This window comes from Dama dama, chromosome 31 (assembly GCF_033118175.1).
Source record: "Dama dama isolate Ldn47 chromosome 31, ASM3311817v1, whole genome shotgun sequence".
NCBI classification, from domain to species: Eukaryota; Metazoa; Chordata; class Mammalia; order Artiodactyla; family Cervidae; genus Dama; species Dama dama.
Genome location: NC_083711.1, coordinates 12,600,512 through 12,618,025, shown reverse-complemented (window position 1 = coordinate 12,618,025; position 17,514 = coordinate 12,600,512). Strand labels below are relative to the sequence as shown.

Here is a 17,514-nt window from a genome sequence, read left to right as displayed (position 1 = left end):
CCTTCCAAAGTGAGGGGCCAACCTCAGAAAGAAAGATTTGGGATGGATTTCGGGGTATTTAAGAAATGATGTGAGAGAACTGGGGATGTAGCTCAGTTAGCACTTGGGTTAATGAAGATGAAAATGGTTAGATGGTGAAGAGCTTTAAATTAGAAGGACTTGGACTTACCTATGTGGAAAGAGTTACTGTCAGAATTTAAACCACACGAAAGGGGTCTTTAACTCCAACAAACCTCACAACGTAGACAGAAGGCAAGGGGGGAAGGTACCAATAAAAGAGACTTCCAATTGGGTAAGGTCAGAGAAATGTCTAGTGAGGCGCTCAGCACGTATCTGTCCTTCACCTTAAAGTCGGCAGGTGGAACAAAGCAAGTTTCATTAAGGGCTCATTACTGGGGTTCCTAGTCCTTTCCCCACGAAATGATCAGATCTATCAGGACAACCTCTAACTGGATTCTTCTGTTGATGTACTTTATTTTTTATTAATTTTTATTGGAGTGCAGTTGCTTTACCTACCTTAGAAACTTTTCAAGACATTTACATAGCTACTTATTGAATTGGGATCATACTTCGAAATGGTCGTTTCCAAACTTTCTCTGTTTTAATTAACAGTGGAGTTGTAGTCATATTCGTAATGGAGCTGGATTCATTAAATTGCACTTTTACTATTCAGGTTGGATCACAACATATATCAATAAGGTGATATTTCTTTGTTTTTAAAGTTTGATGATGAAAGGGTCACCAGAAAGGATCAACTCACCAAAAGGAATAGGAGCCCCCTACACATGGTGCTTCCAAACTAGAATACTCAATTAGCTTCATATAGAAGACCATCTTCATGCACTCTGCCTGATGAGTCGATGCCTAGAGAATACTCTGGTTCCCTTTATGCCAACCACACGTGGCCAAGTGAGGGCTTGTGTGAGTCCCATACCTGTGCTATCTTCATACACCACGGTCACCGTCTTCCAGTTGTAGTAGAGGACCAGATCCAAGACCGCCCTGCTGATCGCCGCATAATCGGGGTAGAGGTTGATGTAAAACAGGTCTCTGTTGTCGACGGAGGGGTGTTTCCAGCGAGTCTGTATGTGCGGAACCTCGAGAGCGTTGCAGATAGACTGCACAGCACTGACGGAGGAGCTATGGGAAGGGCCAAAGAGAGCAGCCACACCAAGAGCCAGCTGGTCACACGCTGACGCCCATCGGCAAGGAGAGAGTGGAGAGGGGAAGAGGGGAGGGAGAGAGAAAGAAAGAGAGAGTTCTCTGAATTTCATCTCCCCTTTCATGGTTCCTCCTTATTTTCACTATTGGAAACTTTCCTCCACTTTCCATCTGTATGTTGAGGAAACATGCTTAATCCAACTCCCAACATCCCTGAGATATTAAATACTAGAGATGCAAATGTTGAAATGATTAGCAACACATCACAGGGCCAATGCCTTGCAAACAAAAAATGAATTGTTGGTCTCACTTCATTACTTTTAATCAGATGGAGTTTAAATCTCCTGCTTGGTGTGATGCCACTCAGAAGCACTCAGAGTGACTATAAGCCATTTGCCAAGTGAATGTCATATGAATTCAATTCTGTCATGTGACAGTTTGGTAGTGAAAATAACTAACATGGTCATTGAATCAGAAGCCTTTCTGGGTGGCTGCAGAATACTTTAGTTCCAGTCCTTCCCAAAATTCAGAAAAGAGGTCCAGGCTATTGAGAAATTGCTAAAGAGTGCTCAGTGATACTGATAATTAATTAATTACAGAATAATAGAATAGCATAGCTTAAAAGGGCCTTAGAAGATATGTGGTCCAACCCACTAATATCATGAATCCACTACCGGGCGTTGGTTCCCTGGTAGCTCAGCGGGTAAAGAATCTGCCTGCAACACGGGAGACCTTATTGGATTCCTGGGTTGGGAAGATTCCCTGGAGAAGGGATAGGCCACACACTCCAGTATTCTGGCCTGGAGAATTTCATGGACAGTTTAGTCCAGGGGGTGGCAAAGAGTTGGACACGACTGACCGACTTTCACTTTTCACCTTTTCACTAATGTCAAAGGCAATGCAGTGAGTCAGGGTCTCTGGATAGTGGTAGAATTGACCTGAGTCCAGGGACCCAGCTCTAGGGTGGGCCTATTTCTACATCAACATTAGCCAACATGTAGTTGAACAAAATAAAGTAGATATGTACATAAAAATTAATTTTAACATTAATTTTTGCCTTATAAGATTATATACACTCTTTGAGATAATTTAGAATATTGAAAATTATAAGAAAGTAAAAATGGCCCTGAAATTCCATCAACTTCGAATAATATCAATTCACATTGAGTTGGCTAAAAAGTTTGCTTGGGTTTTTCTGTAGGAGCTTGTAGGAAAATCCAAACGAGCTTTTTGGCCAACCTAATATTTTGGTATTCCAATTTACCTAAAAATTGAACATGATATGGATACAGTTTGATATACTGCTCTCTGTATTCAACACTAAATTTAACAATAAAAACACACTCTTACCCTCAAGTCATTATAAATTCTGCAAAAGTAATATTTTTAGTGGCATAGAATAGCCTAGTCCATGTTGCCGAGTGTCATTACTTATTTAACTAGCCCTATGTTGCAAAGAGTCGGACACAACTGAGTGACTGAACTGACTGATGATGCAGAATGGAGCTTCCCTGGGGGCTCAGATGCTAAACAATCTGCCTGCAATGTGGGAGACCTGGGTTAGATCCCTGGGTTGGGAAGATCCCCTGGAGAAGCGAATGGCTACCCACTCCTGTATTCTTGACTGGAAAGTTCCATGGACAGAGAAGCCTGGTGGGCCATAGTCCATGGGGTTGCAAAGAGTCAGACATGGCCAACTGAGTGACTGAACACTTAGTACTGAATTAAGTTGCTCCTAATTTTTGGTTATTTTAAGTAATATTATAAGCACTTATCATAGTTCTTAGATTTTTCTCTAACTTTTACATTACTTTCTTAGAGTAGATTTTCAGCTATAATTAAATGCTATTGATATTTTTAAGTTTCTTGATATATATAAACCAAATTCCCTTCCAGAGAGGTTGGGACAGATTATCTTCTATAACCTCATAAAATAAAAGTGTTAGTCATTCAGTTGTGCCTGACTCTTTGCAAACCCATGGACTAGCCCATCAGGGTCCTCCATCCATGGGATTCTCCAGGCAAGAACACTGGAGTGGGTTGCCATTCCCTTCTCCAGGGATCTTCCTGACCCAGGGATGGAACCTGGGCCACCTGCACTGCCGGCAGATACTTTACCGTGGGAACCACCGGGGAAGCCCTGTCTTAGATATATGCTGGCATCAAACATAATTGTAAAAACATTTTAACTGTATATATTAATGTTAGTTTAAAGGAATTTGGAACTGCTGAGAAACAATAGTTGAGTATACGAATTAAATAATAGCAACATATATAAATGAAATTGTGTTGATTTTTATCATAATGCCATTTCACAAGTAAAAGATAAGCAGAAAATAATATATGGTCTTGTCAAGCTTATCTGACTTGATTTAGAGAGAAAAATTAATACATAAAATTTTGAGAACCATATTTCACATATCTGTGGGACAGCAAGTGTACGCAATCACTCACAAGGTACTTGTGACACTGGGCTCTTCATTACTGAATTATCACATGAGATATAAAGGCATAATTTTCTAATACTATAGGTGAAAACTGTTCTCAGATGCTAATTTTCTTGATTGCTTTCACTGGTTAGCAAGAAAAAGTGAAGGCATGAGAGTATATGAACTCTTGTTTTGTCTAGCATCGGCAGTGGATTGAGATTTCTGCTAATATTTAGCTCGGGGATTCTAATATTACTTGACAGAAAATCAATCCTTTTGAATTCTGTTTGCCAGAAAATTACCAGTTTTAAGAAGCGTTCGGGGTGTTTAATTTATAAACATGGCAGGTACTTCAGGTCACAAAAATGCTTTGGATTTTATGTGGGTTGAAGTATTATTGTTGAATGTGGTTGGCTTTCTGGGGATATTTATTCAACAGTGTTTTGCATGAGTGTGTATGTGAGTGTGTGTCTGAGAGAGACAGAGAGAGGAGACAAAGAGAGACAGAGAGGGAGATACAGAGAGGAAGGGACAGAGAGAGATCTACCTCATAGAGATAATTTATGTGAAGATGCCTTACACACTTTAAGTTCTGTATAAACATAAAGTTTTATTATTTGTTCACAGACAACTCTGACCTATATAGTATCTGCAACTTTATTGATCTTTAAAAAGGGAAATATTCTTACACTAAGATGATGCTATAGATTTTTAAAGAAAACCACTATACTATTTGATTTTCATCTGTACTCCCAGGAAAACAAATTTCACTGTTTTTTTTTTTTTTTTTTGGATAGGACACAAGAATTTGGCAGAAGAGCATATGAAGTGAACACATCCTACAGTCCTATCCTAATGAGGTTAACTCTAAGTGGAAACAACCAGTGTTTAGTTACTTAGAAATTAGTGTGAACATGGCATTCATTGTATTCCACTTAATTGTGTGTGTTTTTAAGTTTTTTTTTTTTTTTTAATGTGGACACTTTTTAGTCTTTATTGAATTTGTTACAGTATTGTTTCTGTTTTGTGTTTTGTCTTTTTGACTGTGAGGCTTGTGAAATCTAAGTTCCCCAACTAAGGATGAAACCGGAACCCCCTGCATTGGAAGGCAAAGTCTTTACCACTGTACCACCAGGGAAGTCCCCACTTGTGTGTTTTGGATGGGCAAAGCTTTCTTCTAAAAGAGAAAGAGCCCTTCATATTCTGGGGTGATATTCCCAGACGAATATCTGTAGGGAAACCCAACAACTCTCTAGTTAAGAGTCTATCTTCAAGTATGTCAAATGTGGCTTGAAAGGGTCATCTTGGAAGTGTTTGGAGGATTTGTAAATATGCCCCACATCAAAGACTCTTTCCATGAGACAAACCTTGCATCCTACATGCAAATTAGATTATTTTCTAGGAAACTGTCTTCTGTTCAGACACAAAAGATTTTCTTTGATCCCATAAATTTCCCTGCTTTATTTATTTATTATATGGTTCCATTATTTTTTTTTCTATTTTTTCTTTTTTAAAAAATTGAGGCATAATTGACATAAAATATTATATTAGTTTCAGGTGTAAGACATAATGACTCAATATTTATAATCTTCACATTTCTCTGCTCCTGTGGAAAGGGAATAAGGTAATATTTGAGAGGATGCTAGGTAAACCCAGTGGCTCACAGCCTCTTAGAATTCAGGTTGTGAATTCTGTGTGTTGTGGGCATTTCCACATGCTCGGTAGGTATGACCTTCCACAAAGTTTTATTTGACTGCACTGTACAATTTCCTGGTGGTATCTCAGCCTCAGGAAGGAAAAACAGATCAAGCTTGACATTTTCCATTCACAGCTGAACCAGTTAATCGTAGAGTGGAGGGCACTGAAGGGTAAGCTAATCAGAAAGGCCCAGAAAACAGAACTAGGTAACATCCATTAGAGGGGCTCAGATGGTGCTGGGCCGAGGTCACCTGCAGCTCCTTTGCACAGAGATGTCCACTTTGCAAAAGGGCAGGTAGCAAAGAGTAGGTGCTTGTGAAGCAGAAACATCACCCAAAGAAGCTTTTAAAAGTGTGAAAATAGTTACCTCTCCGTGAGGCTTCGAAACTATCAAAAAGGTTAATTTTCTGGATATCGTAGGTTAATGTGGTGTTAGGCATCAGGGTTCGATTTCTGTTAATGCTGGTGACTGCAAACTTGAACGCTAATTCTTCAACGTTAACGGGTTCATTTTCCACAGTTTCAAAAATCCCTCCTGCAGAAGCAAAAGAGATGCATGAAAAGCATTAGTTATATCATCCATGTGCATTCTTTAAAGAGAAGAATATAAGTGGTACAAGCAAAAGGCCCAAAAGAATCAAAGTAAGAGTAGTCAAAATAGATCCCAACCCCAGCTAAAAGTTACATCTATCAGCATATCAGATGCAGATAAAACTTCATATATGTGTGCTTAAGATTTCAAATCCAATACTGGATTATTTACCTACCAGATGGTGAATGGATTCCAAATATTTAGTATCATATCAAGTATGATTGATAATTCGATGGAGGATGATTTTCCACAGTGTGGACATAAATCACTCTGTGGTTGACCTAAGCACAATCTCAGCTGTATCTTGGTAGGACCATCTTTCCTTAAAATGAATCTCATTCTATTTAAAAAAAAAAAATAGACATTCTCAACTCCAGAAGGATCGTGCAGAGTTGAGTAGGGTCAAAATGAGTCATATGTGCACTTAGGTTTATTTCAGAATGAATATACCTCTTCCTTGTGGCTCAGAATTCTGCAGTCATATCCTAGTACTTTCCAAAGTGCGTGGGCAGAATTTAGAAATAACAAAACTGTTTTTGTGTTGCTTTGAGAAACTGATCCTGTTGCAGAGCAAATGTACGTTCTATCTCTGGAGAGTGTTGAGTGTTCCTCCACTCAACAAACACATGCACTAAGTCTTTGCTGTCTTAAACATGAGGACCTCATCACAAGCAACAGTACAAAATATCAGTGCTTAAGGAGTCATCAGAGAATTCAGCTCTGATTTTGATGTTCATAAAGGCAATTTAAGTATTATTAAATATACATTCTAAATGTTCTTTAAAGGCTGTCCTGGGATTCTCAACAGTCACAGAACATAGAGTAGAGGCTCTTAACTGTTGGCCACTTAACTTGTTCCTTGATTAATCAATAGTCCTCAATTTCTTTGGAAAAACATTAATTGGTGCCCATATAAGGCTGAACATTTGTAACTAGCAGACTGCTATTTGTTTGCTCTCACCATTGAGACTGGTTTGCAAATGCTTCAAGTTTTCCCTCTACTTAAAACACACAGATAAAAACAAAACAAAAATCTGAGTGTGAAAATAACGAACATCACTGGCACAGGTACAACTTATGTTTATTCTTTCTAAGAAAAAGAGCTTCCATTGGTAGATTCTCATTTCAGAAAATGAATTGACTCTAGTTTGAAAGAACAGTAAACAAATACTCATCTGTAATTTTTAAGTTAAAATTATTTGATGGAGAGGCAAATTCTTTCTAAACTGACTTTCTATGTTGAATAATCAACTAGTGCCCAGTTTTGAAAGCTAAGATATTTGATTCAAGTATTTTGGCTCTTTAGGAGATGTCTCTGGGTTTTTTAGACTGATGATGTGAGATGTGTATGGAGATTATTTCTCTCTTCTCTGAGAAACCAGAGATGAATAGGACTTGGCTTTGTTAATGTTTTCCTATAGAATCATATTAGATATTTATTCTGAAATTAACCTTAGGAAAAACCCTGCTCTTTGACTTTGCTTTTTTTTTTTGTCAGACAATGGTAAACAGGTCCTAGGCTGGAGGGACTTTCAGATTCTCTCATTACTGTCAGTAGATGCTCGAAAGTGATGTGATAAGCTCACACAGTAGACGCTTGTTCACCAGAAGATGAACATACAGGGGCTTCCTGCCACAGTCCAGATGACCCACAATGGGAAGAGCCCCTTCTTAAGATCAGAAACTCTTTGATGCTGGAATTTCCACAGTAGTTATTAGCAATTATTTGTTTACTTGTCTATCTCCCCAAGAACATGGTGAGACCCTCAGGAAGATGGACTGAATCAATGCCCTCATAGAGACCAAAGTATCTTAAGATGTTTAACCTGCAATAATAGTTCAGCAGTCCCCAAACTTCTCGGCACCAGGGACATGTTTCATGGAAGATAACTTTTCCACAGACCAAGGGTGGAAGTGGGGGATGATTTGGGGATGATTCCCCTGTGCACTTTATTTCTACTATTGTTACATCAGCTCCACCTCAAGTTATCAGGCATCAGATCCCAAAGGTTGGGGACCACCTGGCTGAGAAAAGTTAACCATTGGCTAAGTCGCGAGGACCTTTAATCTTCTCAAGACAGGCTGGTAGGAAAGAACAAATACCTGTATTGGAATCAGAAGTTCTGAAGTCTGAACCTTGGTCCACCTATTTTTTCTTTGAGAAAGATTTTTAAGTACCAGGAAGAAAGTTTCTACAAAATAGCTCTTTAACTATGAATATTTCATTTAAAACTTATAACAATACAGGTAGGAGGTAGTATATTTGTGTTCATAAATGAAAACATGAACAGAGATATGACACATTTTGCCCAAATTATTCATAATCAGAAAGCCTTGTCTTTAAATATAAATGTATTTACTTCATGATGTACGTCATCTCTAAATGAAGTTAATGATGCTGCCTTGCTTACATTGGGCTTCCCTTGGACGATTGCTCTGTAAAGCGAATGGTATAATGCAGTGAAAGTAACCTGAACACTCAATCTTGCCTCAGAAATGAGTATTATTATACATGGATAGAGCTTCCCTGGTAACTCAGCTGGTAAGGAATCCTCCTGCAATGTGGGAGACATGGGTTTGATCCCTGGTTAGGAAGATCCCCTGGAGAGTGGAAAGGCTACCCACTCCAGTATTCTGTCCTGGAGAATCCCATGGACCATATAGTCCATGGGGTTACAAAGAGTCAGACATGACTGAGTGACTTTCATTTCACACGTGGATAATGAGGATAAAGAAAGGACTTGGCACTTGTAGAACTCCCCCTTCACCTCAAAATTGTTTATTGGTATAGAGTTGTGTTTTACATAAAGCCGGCTATACCTGAATTTAAAAGAATATTAAGTGATTTTGTTGCGTGCTTAGGTGGTATGAAGGGTACACTCTGTTTTGTCATTTTGGGGGCAATTTTCCTTCCTCTCTTCACCAAGCAAGCATTATACATGGTGTCTTTGGCTCAATACCCGCCACTCTCTCCTTTTTCCTTTAGTGCTAAGTTGCTTCAGTTGTTTCCTGCTCTTTGTGACCCTATGGACTGTAGCCAGCCAGGGTCCTCTCTCTATGGGATTCTCCAGGCAAGAATACAGGAGTGGGTAGCCATTCCATTCTCCTGGGGATCTTCCCTACTCAAGGATCAAACCCAAGACTCTAATGTCTCCTGCATTGGCAGGTGGGTTCTTTACTACTAGTGCCACTGGGGAAACCCCAACATTTTCTTTAAAGAAGACTGCAAATACCAAAAACCTACAGAGACATGAGGTACATACGAGACTGGGGAAGTACCAAGAAAGCAGAATATGATAGAAACAGGAGGAAGTTATTAAAAGGTGCCAGATCTCAAACAGAAACAGACACTTTCAGCATCAGCCAACTTCCTCTTTCCTCCCTAAAGCTGCAGATTTTTCAAAACTGAGTTTCAGTGTCTTTGATAGAAGGATTAGAGGGACACATACCTAAAGACATATATGTATTATTACTATTACTATTATTAAACTACTATTGTTATTTAATACTACTTCTATTATTATTATTATTTTTAGATTTGCAGCTGTGAGCTTGTCAATGAGACCTTTCAAGTGTTTGGGGCTCTCCATTTAGTCACCTTCTGGATGCCTGGGTTCCGTGGTTTCCAGAAGAGGAAGCCCAAGCTTGTTCCTTCCTCTGTTTGTCTTCTTTCTGTGTTCTTTTCTCTCCTTTTGCTGTCCCCCCACCCCTTTCCCTTTGTCCTGAGGTCAATGCTTCTCTCTGTTTTTATTATTTAAGCTGAGCTGAGCATGACTTCCCTTAAAAATTCAATGAGCCACAGAAGGGTTAGAGGAAGCAAAACTAAGAAAGTAGCTTAGGTTCAAGGGGGAGTTAAGTGGCCCCTCTCACCCCTGACCATTTTGTTTTCTCTAAATTGTCTCAGTCAAGTCCGTGCATAAAAGAAGAAAGCAGGAATTTAAGAGTTCCTCAAAGAAGGTAAGGAACCAAATGAAGATGAAGAACCAGCTTTCTTTCTTTTTTTTTTTTTAAACTGTAACTGCTGTGAAGCAGACATGGCAGATGGAGTGCAGGAGGGTGATAAACCTCAAAATCCATGCGCCTGACTTTTCCACGGTCACTTTCATGACTTACAGTCACACCTCATACGTACCCAAAGTTAAGAAGTATTGTTTGTACTTTTCACATACATTATTTTTTTTTTCTGCTTTTATTATGTGAATATATAAAAATACTTTCTGTTATGTGAATCAGACTGAGTACAGATCATAAATCATATCCAGGCATAGCTTGGATATATGTGACATTGTGATTTGCAAGAAAAAGTACATATTTGGTCTTTGACCTCATTTCTGGCACCAAACACCTAAAATTGGAGATTTCTTAAGTGATGAGAGCAATAAAGATGTCCTTTATTATATTAATGAAGTGTTTTTGGAAAATACCTAAGGATGGGAACTGATTGTCAGGAGAATCAGCCATATACTAGAGGACTGAAACTTTCAGACCCACTCCCAAGCCTACTCCTGACCTCTGTCTGGGAAGGAGAGTGGGGCTGGAGATTGAGTTCAAAGGACAATGCCTAATGGTGTAAATGATCAATACCTATGTAATGGAGCCTCTATAAAAACTCAAAAAGACAGCACTTAGAGAGCTTCTGGGTTTGTGAACATGGGGATTTGGAGAGAGTGGGGTACTGGGAGAGGGCATGGAGGCTCCGTGATTTTTCCCTGTACCTTGTCTTATGTATCTCTGCCATCTGGCTGTCACCCAGGCACATTCTTTTTAACAAGCCAGTAATCTAGTGCATGGGCTTCCCTGGTGGCTCAGATGGTAAAGAATCCGCTTGCAGTGTGGGAGACCTTGCAATGTGGGAGAATCTGATTCTGATTCTCTCTCCAGATAGATGGTGTCAATTGAGTTGAATTTCAGGACACCTGGTTGGTTATCAGCTTCCCTGGTGGCTGATAGTAAAGAATATGTTTGTGATACAGGAGACCCGGGTTCGATCCCTGGGTAAGGAAGATCCCCTGGAGAAGGGAATGGCAACCCACTCCAGTATTCTTGCCTGGAGAATCTCATGGACAGAGGAGTCTGGCTATAGTTCATGCGGTTGCAAAGAGTCGACACGACTGAGTGACTGAGCACACAGCACAGTTGGTATTGCAGATTTGCTTGGAAGTGTGAGGAAATCCTTCCTCTTCCAACGTACATGGTGGAGTTAAAATCGGAACCCTTTTAATGTGGTTAGGGATCAGTCTCTGTCTTATCACCAACAGGAAGTTTGGACAAGGGTCAAAGGTCATCATCAATACATAGCTCCCAGCTTCTTCCCAGCTCACCCATCATTTATCATTTTCAGCCTGAGGTCATGACAAATGATTATTTAGAATTCATTGTCCAAGCAATATGAAAAGGTCAGAAAGTGGAAAAGTTCTTATTTCGAGTCAGGTTGTGACTTCGTATGTGAATATTGGTGCCATTTAAAATGATAAAGGTGGGCTTCCCTCGTAGCTCAGGTGGGAGGGTGGTAAAGAATCTTCTGGTAATGCAGGAGACCTGGGTTTTATCCCTGGGTCAGGATGATAAAGGTAGCACATCAAATATTCTACACACAACAAAATTCTTTGTGTTCCAGAAAACATTTTTTTTTTTTTTTTCCTGAATGAATGTGGGTATTTAGGCTTTGTTCATGAGAGTCTAAGGTCTTTGTCTTGGTTTTTACAATTATACTCTGCGGGGAAGAAAGGATGTTGGTACAAACAAAGCTAATGTGAAAGACTCTGTCCCTTCTGCTCTGGATCTCTCTATTGAGAAAACTCACCACACGTGCTAACTCGACAAAGAGTGTGAAAAAATAAAATGTGTGTACATATTCTGAAGTAGTTTTAAAATTCAAAAAAACTCTTTTTTGGTATGAGACAACTCGGGCTATGTGGGAGCAGGGCTGCTCAGGGAATTTTGAGAGTGTAACCTCCTTGGGCAAAGCTGTGAAGTGGCCTGATCATCACAGTGGGCCACTGAGTGCTCCGTCAAGCCATGGGCTGATTTTTGCTACTGCAGTGGGTCCAAATGGCAGAGCTTTGAGCCAAAGAGGATTATTCCCAAACCTTGGGCTCTCTTGGAATTCACCTTGCTTGCTTTCAGACTTCTTTGGGATCCATCACCTGTTTCTTTCTGATTTCTCCCTTTTGGAGTTGGAATAACTATTTCATGCCTGTCCCAACATTGTATTTTGTAAATAACTTGTTTGGTTTCACAAGTTCATAGCTGGGGGAGAATTTTGGCTTGGGGTGAATTCTGCCTGGAGCCTCACCCATTTCTGATTTAGATGAAGTTTAGATTAGACTTGGACTTTAGAGTTAATGCTGGAGCAAGTTAAGACCTCTGGGGCTGCCGGTATGAAACATGTGCATTTTTATGTGAGAAGGACCTGAATTTAGAAAGAATCAAGGCTAGAATGCTACAGACTGAATGTTTGTGATCCTCCAAATTCATATTTTGAAGGCCTAATGTGACAATATTTGGAGGTGAGGACTTTGAGAAGTAATGAGATCAGAAGAGTGGAGCCCATCATGGAATGAGCATCTTTATAAAAAGAAGAGAGAGCAGTCTCCATCATGTGAGGATAGGAGGAAAGATAACCATCTACAAGCCAGGAAGAATGTTCTCACCAGACACCAGATCTGCTGTCATCATCACTTGGACTTCCCAACCACCAAACTGTGAGAGACAAATGTTTGCTGTTGAAGTCACCAAGTCTATGGTATTTATCACAGCAGCTCTTGCTGACTCAGATACACAGCATCTTCATTTTTTAGCCCAAGAGTTTTGAAATTGAAAATGGACAACTTAACAGAAGTTACATCTATGCATGTACCATTCTCTTCCAACAGGATTCTGAATTCACGGCATAGTGGTTTACAGTAAGCAAAGAAAAACTGACTTGCAGTTGCCAGAAAACTTAGGTAGCAGTGTTTCTCTCTCTGTTGGGTAGACTCCTGCACCGAGTTCACGTTAAGATGTAGACAGTAGTGTTTTGTGACGATAGGGACACAGCTGGAAACCACAGATGGCTACATCTTACACATAGTAGGTTGCCTTCAGTGGGATATGGTGACGGGGAGACAGAAACCTAGTCAGAACGCATGGCTTTCAATCACATAGCTCCATCTAGACTTCCAAGAGAATTGTTCATAATCACAATGCCTACTGCTGTAGGGTCAACAGCATAATACTGTAGGCAGAAGGCAGTGCTTTGAGAAGGCCAAGACCAAACGCTGTGCTTCTACGAGGATATCTAAGGCAAACCCAAAACAACAGTTTCCAAACATTCTCTAGACCCTATTTTACATGTAACCCCATAGAACTGTAATGTCAAGGAATGGGGTCCAGAAATTTGTATATTAAAATGACCCAGCCTTGCTGTAGGTCCCATTGATTGAATATACTTTTTAAAACTTATTTTTACTTTGTTTCCAAGGATACTTAATAACCTGCTTCCTAATCTGCTTTCAAATCATTGCTTTCCATTTTTTCTGAAAGACCTTTTTCTCTGACTTTATGGCTTACAGAAGTTTAGCTCAGTTCAACACACATCTGTTAAGTATATGTGTGCTTTCCCTGAAGAAAGCTGTGTTTAGTCACAAGAAAAGAGAACTGGTCATTTCCTAGTTTTCTGTGGAGCAGGGAGGTATTCCAGCCAAGCCAGTGTAAGTATAAAATGGTGGAAATTAAGGTCCTTGTCACAGGCACATATTTTATAGAGAAGCTGTTCTGTTATTGCCTATTGTTTCCACCCCAGCTCACTCGAGATGGATCCTGTTCTGGATGATGAGTGGGCAGTATGAAATGCACACCACTCTTCCCAAAAGGAATTTAAGAGAAACAATACTCCATTGTTCCAGGAATCCATCTGATTGATGATGAGAAGAAAAAAAAAAAACACAAAAATAATAGCACTTGATCTTGTTCTTATAAAACAAATACATTGTTTTGATTCTACTTACCTGATAATGGTAAATATATTCCCATAACAACCATTTCAGAAATGCAATAAAATTACACCCCACATATACTTATTTGTTTGTTTTGTTGTTTTAATTCAGCTGGTCATTGCTTTATCATGTCTATAACTATCAAAGAAGTCATTCATTCATTTGATGATTCATTCACTCATTTATTCGTTTATTTATAAAATGCCTACCCTACTTTGAGCCAGACACTGTTCCAGGCACATGGGATACAACTGTGAACAAAATAGACAAAAATTTGACTGTTGAGATTTACATTCATCAACAAGAAGGCCATTGACATGTCAAGGTGAGAGACCAGGAAAGATCTCACTGAGGGGGGCAACTTCTGAGTAAAAACCTGAAGGAGGTAAGGAAACTGCTCTGAAGATAATGGGAGAGCATTCTTGTTGGAAGGAATAGAACATTCCACAGTGGGAATCACAGAGGGCCATATCGGCCAGAATAGGACTCTGCATTTTAAATACTGAGTGAGATGGGAATCATTAGAAGATTTTGAGAAGAATAGTGATATGATATGACATATTTCAAGAGAATCACCCTGTGTGATTTTGTAACTTAATAAAAGAAACATATTCTTTGGTCTTCATTATATTCTTTGGCACAGAAAAGGCTTCTAAAGCCTTTAGAATTACCTAAGTGGTGAGAGCAATCAATGTGTCTTTGTTATGTTAATGAGGTGACTTTGGAACCACCTCTGAGGATGGGGGATGGTTGCCAGCAGAACCAACCAAGGGATTAGAGGGTTGGAACTTTCAGTACTACCCTCTGACTTCCCTGGAGGGGAGAGAGGTTAGAGGTAAATCAATCATCACTGGCCAGTGAGCCCATCAATCATGACTATGTAATAAAGCCTGAAGGATGGGTTTCATAGAGGTTCCAGGTTGGTGAACACATTCATATAACAGGAAGGTTGTTTGGTTTGTGTTCATTCAGTCGCTAAGTCACGTCCAACTCCTTGCGACCCCATGGACTGCAGCATGCCAGACCTCCCTGTCCATCAGGGGAAAACGTTAAATTGCACTTTAACACCCTGGTAAATGTGAGTAAGCATTTCCCTGAGCCCCGTGAGCTGCTCTAACAAACAAATCCATGAGGGAAGAGGTCGCGGAACCTCTGATTTGTAGCCAAGTTGAATGGAAGTTGTAGGTAGGCTGGGAACCTACCATTTGAGATTGGCATCTGAACCGGCAGGGAAATCTCATGAGACTGAGCCCTTACCCCATGAGATCTAACACGATCTTCAGGTTTCATTGAGTTAACCTGTGGGACACCCAGTTGGCATCACAGAGAATTGCTTGGTGTGGGAAAACCTCCGCACATTAGATGACCAGAAACGCCAGAAGTGTTGTGAATGTGGCAGTAGTGTGAGATTAAAGGGGGTTGGATTTGTCTAACCCCTCCTTGGTTTCTGTATTAAGAATGGACTGAAGGGAAGGGAGACAGGAGCAGAAGGGGACGACAGAGGATGAGATGGTTGAATGGGATCACCGACTAGATGCACATGAGTTTGAGCAAGCTCCAGGAGTTGGTGATGGACAGGGAAGCCTGGTGTGCTATAGTCTATGGGGTCGGACATGACTAAGCGACTGAACGGAACTGAAGGGAAGAGAAGGGCAAGAACAGAAGCAGAGAGCTACTCCTGGAGCAGGTGCAGTAGTAGGTCATTTTAATAAGAGGCACTGAGATAATCCAGGTGAGAGATGATAATGGTTGGTACAGGTATTGGGGTTGAGTTCCAAATGGAAAATTGAAGGTAGAGCTGGCAGGATTTGCTGATGACCCCTAAGTAGAGGTGTTTGACTTGGACAAGCAGAGGTGTCAACCAGGAAGTCACAATATGCATCTGAACTTTATGGGAGAGGTCTGGACTGAAGCTAGAAATTTGGGAGTTATCGCCAAAGGTGGTAATTAAAGACTGGTTAGCATTACCCAGGAGCAAGTGAGGACAGAGAGGAGCAGAGAGAGGAGTGGTGTAGTCACAAGCCAAGGAATGCCTGGAGCCATCGGAAGCTGGACGGGACAAGAAACTGAATCATTCCTGGAGTGAGTGGGACCCTACTGACAGCTTGGTTTTGGACTTCTGGGCTCCAGAGCTGTGAGAGAACGCATGAGTGTTGTTTTAAACCAATTTGTGGTAATTTGTTATAGCAGCCACAGGGAACGAATCCAGTATCCCCATTGTCTTAGGAGAGTTTTAATAGCACCTGCTTTTAATTACTGTATTCTTTCCCTCTTTGTAAAATGTTAACTTTATTCAGTACTTCAAATGATAATCTCTGGGTTTCCAACTTGATTTTGCAAAGAAAGCTAAATAGACATACCACACAAAACATCAGGTTTCTTTGTTTATTACATTTTCCTTGAACATGCAATAAACATGGAAAGCAGGTTTTCCTTGAACTCTGCTTATTGCCTCAACTAGCTGCTATGTGCCCGTTGTGATAAATTTCGAGGTCATCCAGGAAAGAAGGATAAAACTATTAGCTGACAATCAAGAAATGGAAAGCTTCAGAATTGTTGACTCCTGTTTTACATTCCTGCCGAATAATAGCCATTCCAGAAGCTATCAACGGAAAACAAGATGGAAATTTGATCTATTCCTTTGTTGATAGCTGCTCCTTAAATATACAATATTATATTGCCTCTCTTTATTGCCACATCTATAATTCTAGTTTATTACATCATAAGCAATTTACTATAGGCCTATATTTACTGCACCTTTAATTTCAAGGCTACACATTTAAATTCTAAGATCCCCTTTGATAAATACTCTCTTCCTATTCAGCTTAACCTCTTCTTGTTTACTTTTGGAGAACAAAATATTCTTGATGAAGATTTCGTGGTAGGTGAATTTGGAGGGGTAGCAAGTGTTTCTGTACCTAATGGAGACTGAAAGGACAAGGGTATCTGAATTTTTATTTGTCAAGAAGTCCTGCATGAGGACAGAGCTGTGGGTAAGGATGAGGACAGACTCAGTGGTCTGGCTGTTGACCAAATCTGCTACAAGTGTCTTCAGATCTCAGTGTCCTTTGAAAAGGGGCAATGGGGTATGGTGTCCCCCTTTGAGATAGTGACCACACCCAAGCTCTCTCCTTGATGACTCAGAGCATGAATTCAGTAGGAATGGCCTTTGAGGAAAAAGAATATATGGCTATGGGGTGAGGAATTTCTTCAAAGGGTAGCCAGTTCTGGGAAAGACTAGTTAAAGAAAGTTAAGACTAAACTAAAGACTAGTTAAGAAAACAGTTATGTTTTATGAACAGTTTAGCAGATGCCACCAGTATTTTTTCTTAATAAATTCCAATTGCACATAAAAGAAAAAAAAGTACCCAAAGCCGAAAATACTTTTATACTAGTGATATTCAATATTCAATTTAATTCAATTCATCAAAATTTATTGGCAACCTATTCATATCTAAGACCATGCTAGCTAGCCACAAAGATGAAAGTCTTTCCTGATTCTTCTTTGAGAGTTGAACTCTTCCCTCTCTTTTGATAACATATAATCTAGCTCATGGGGTTTCCCAGGCAGTGCTAGTGGTGAAGAACCTGCCTGCCAGTGCAGGAGATGTAAGAGATGCAGGTTCGATCCCTGGGTCAGGAAGATCCCCTGGAGGAG

The 17,514-nt window shown here is 40.0% G+C and overlaps 1 protein-coding gene across 9 annotated transcripts in view; it reads right to left on the bottom strand.

Moving 5' to 3' along the window:
- GRIK1 (glutamate ionotropic receptor kainate type subunit 1) overlaps positions 1 to 17,514 on the bottom strand; it is a 442,037-nt gene that overhangs the window by 160,326 nt on the left and 264,197 nt on the right. For 6 of the 9 annotated variants that reach the window (XM_061133910.1, XM_061133912.1, XM_061133911.1 and 3 more), the window contains exons 2-3: positions 5,656 to 5,823; positions 935 to 1,192 (exon numbers count right to left, since the gene is read on the bottom strand). The exons of 1 other annotated variant lie outside the window; for it this stretch is intronic. In XM_061133910.1, the coding sequence (XP_060989893.1) occupies positions 935 to 1,192; positions 5,656 to 5,823 (426 nt within the window). The remainder of the gene's footprint in view (positions 1 to 934; positions 1,193 to 5,655; positions 5,824 to 17,514) is intronic. 2 more of the 9 variants (XM_061133918.1, XM_061133916.1) reach the window with 1 other exon arrangement.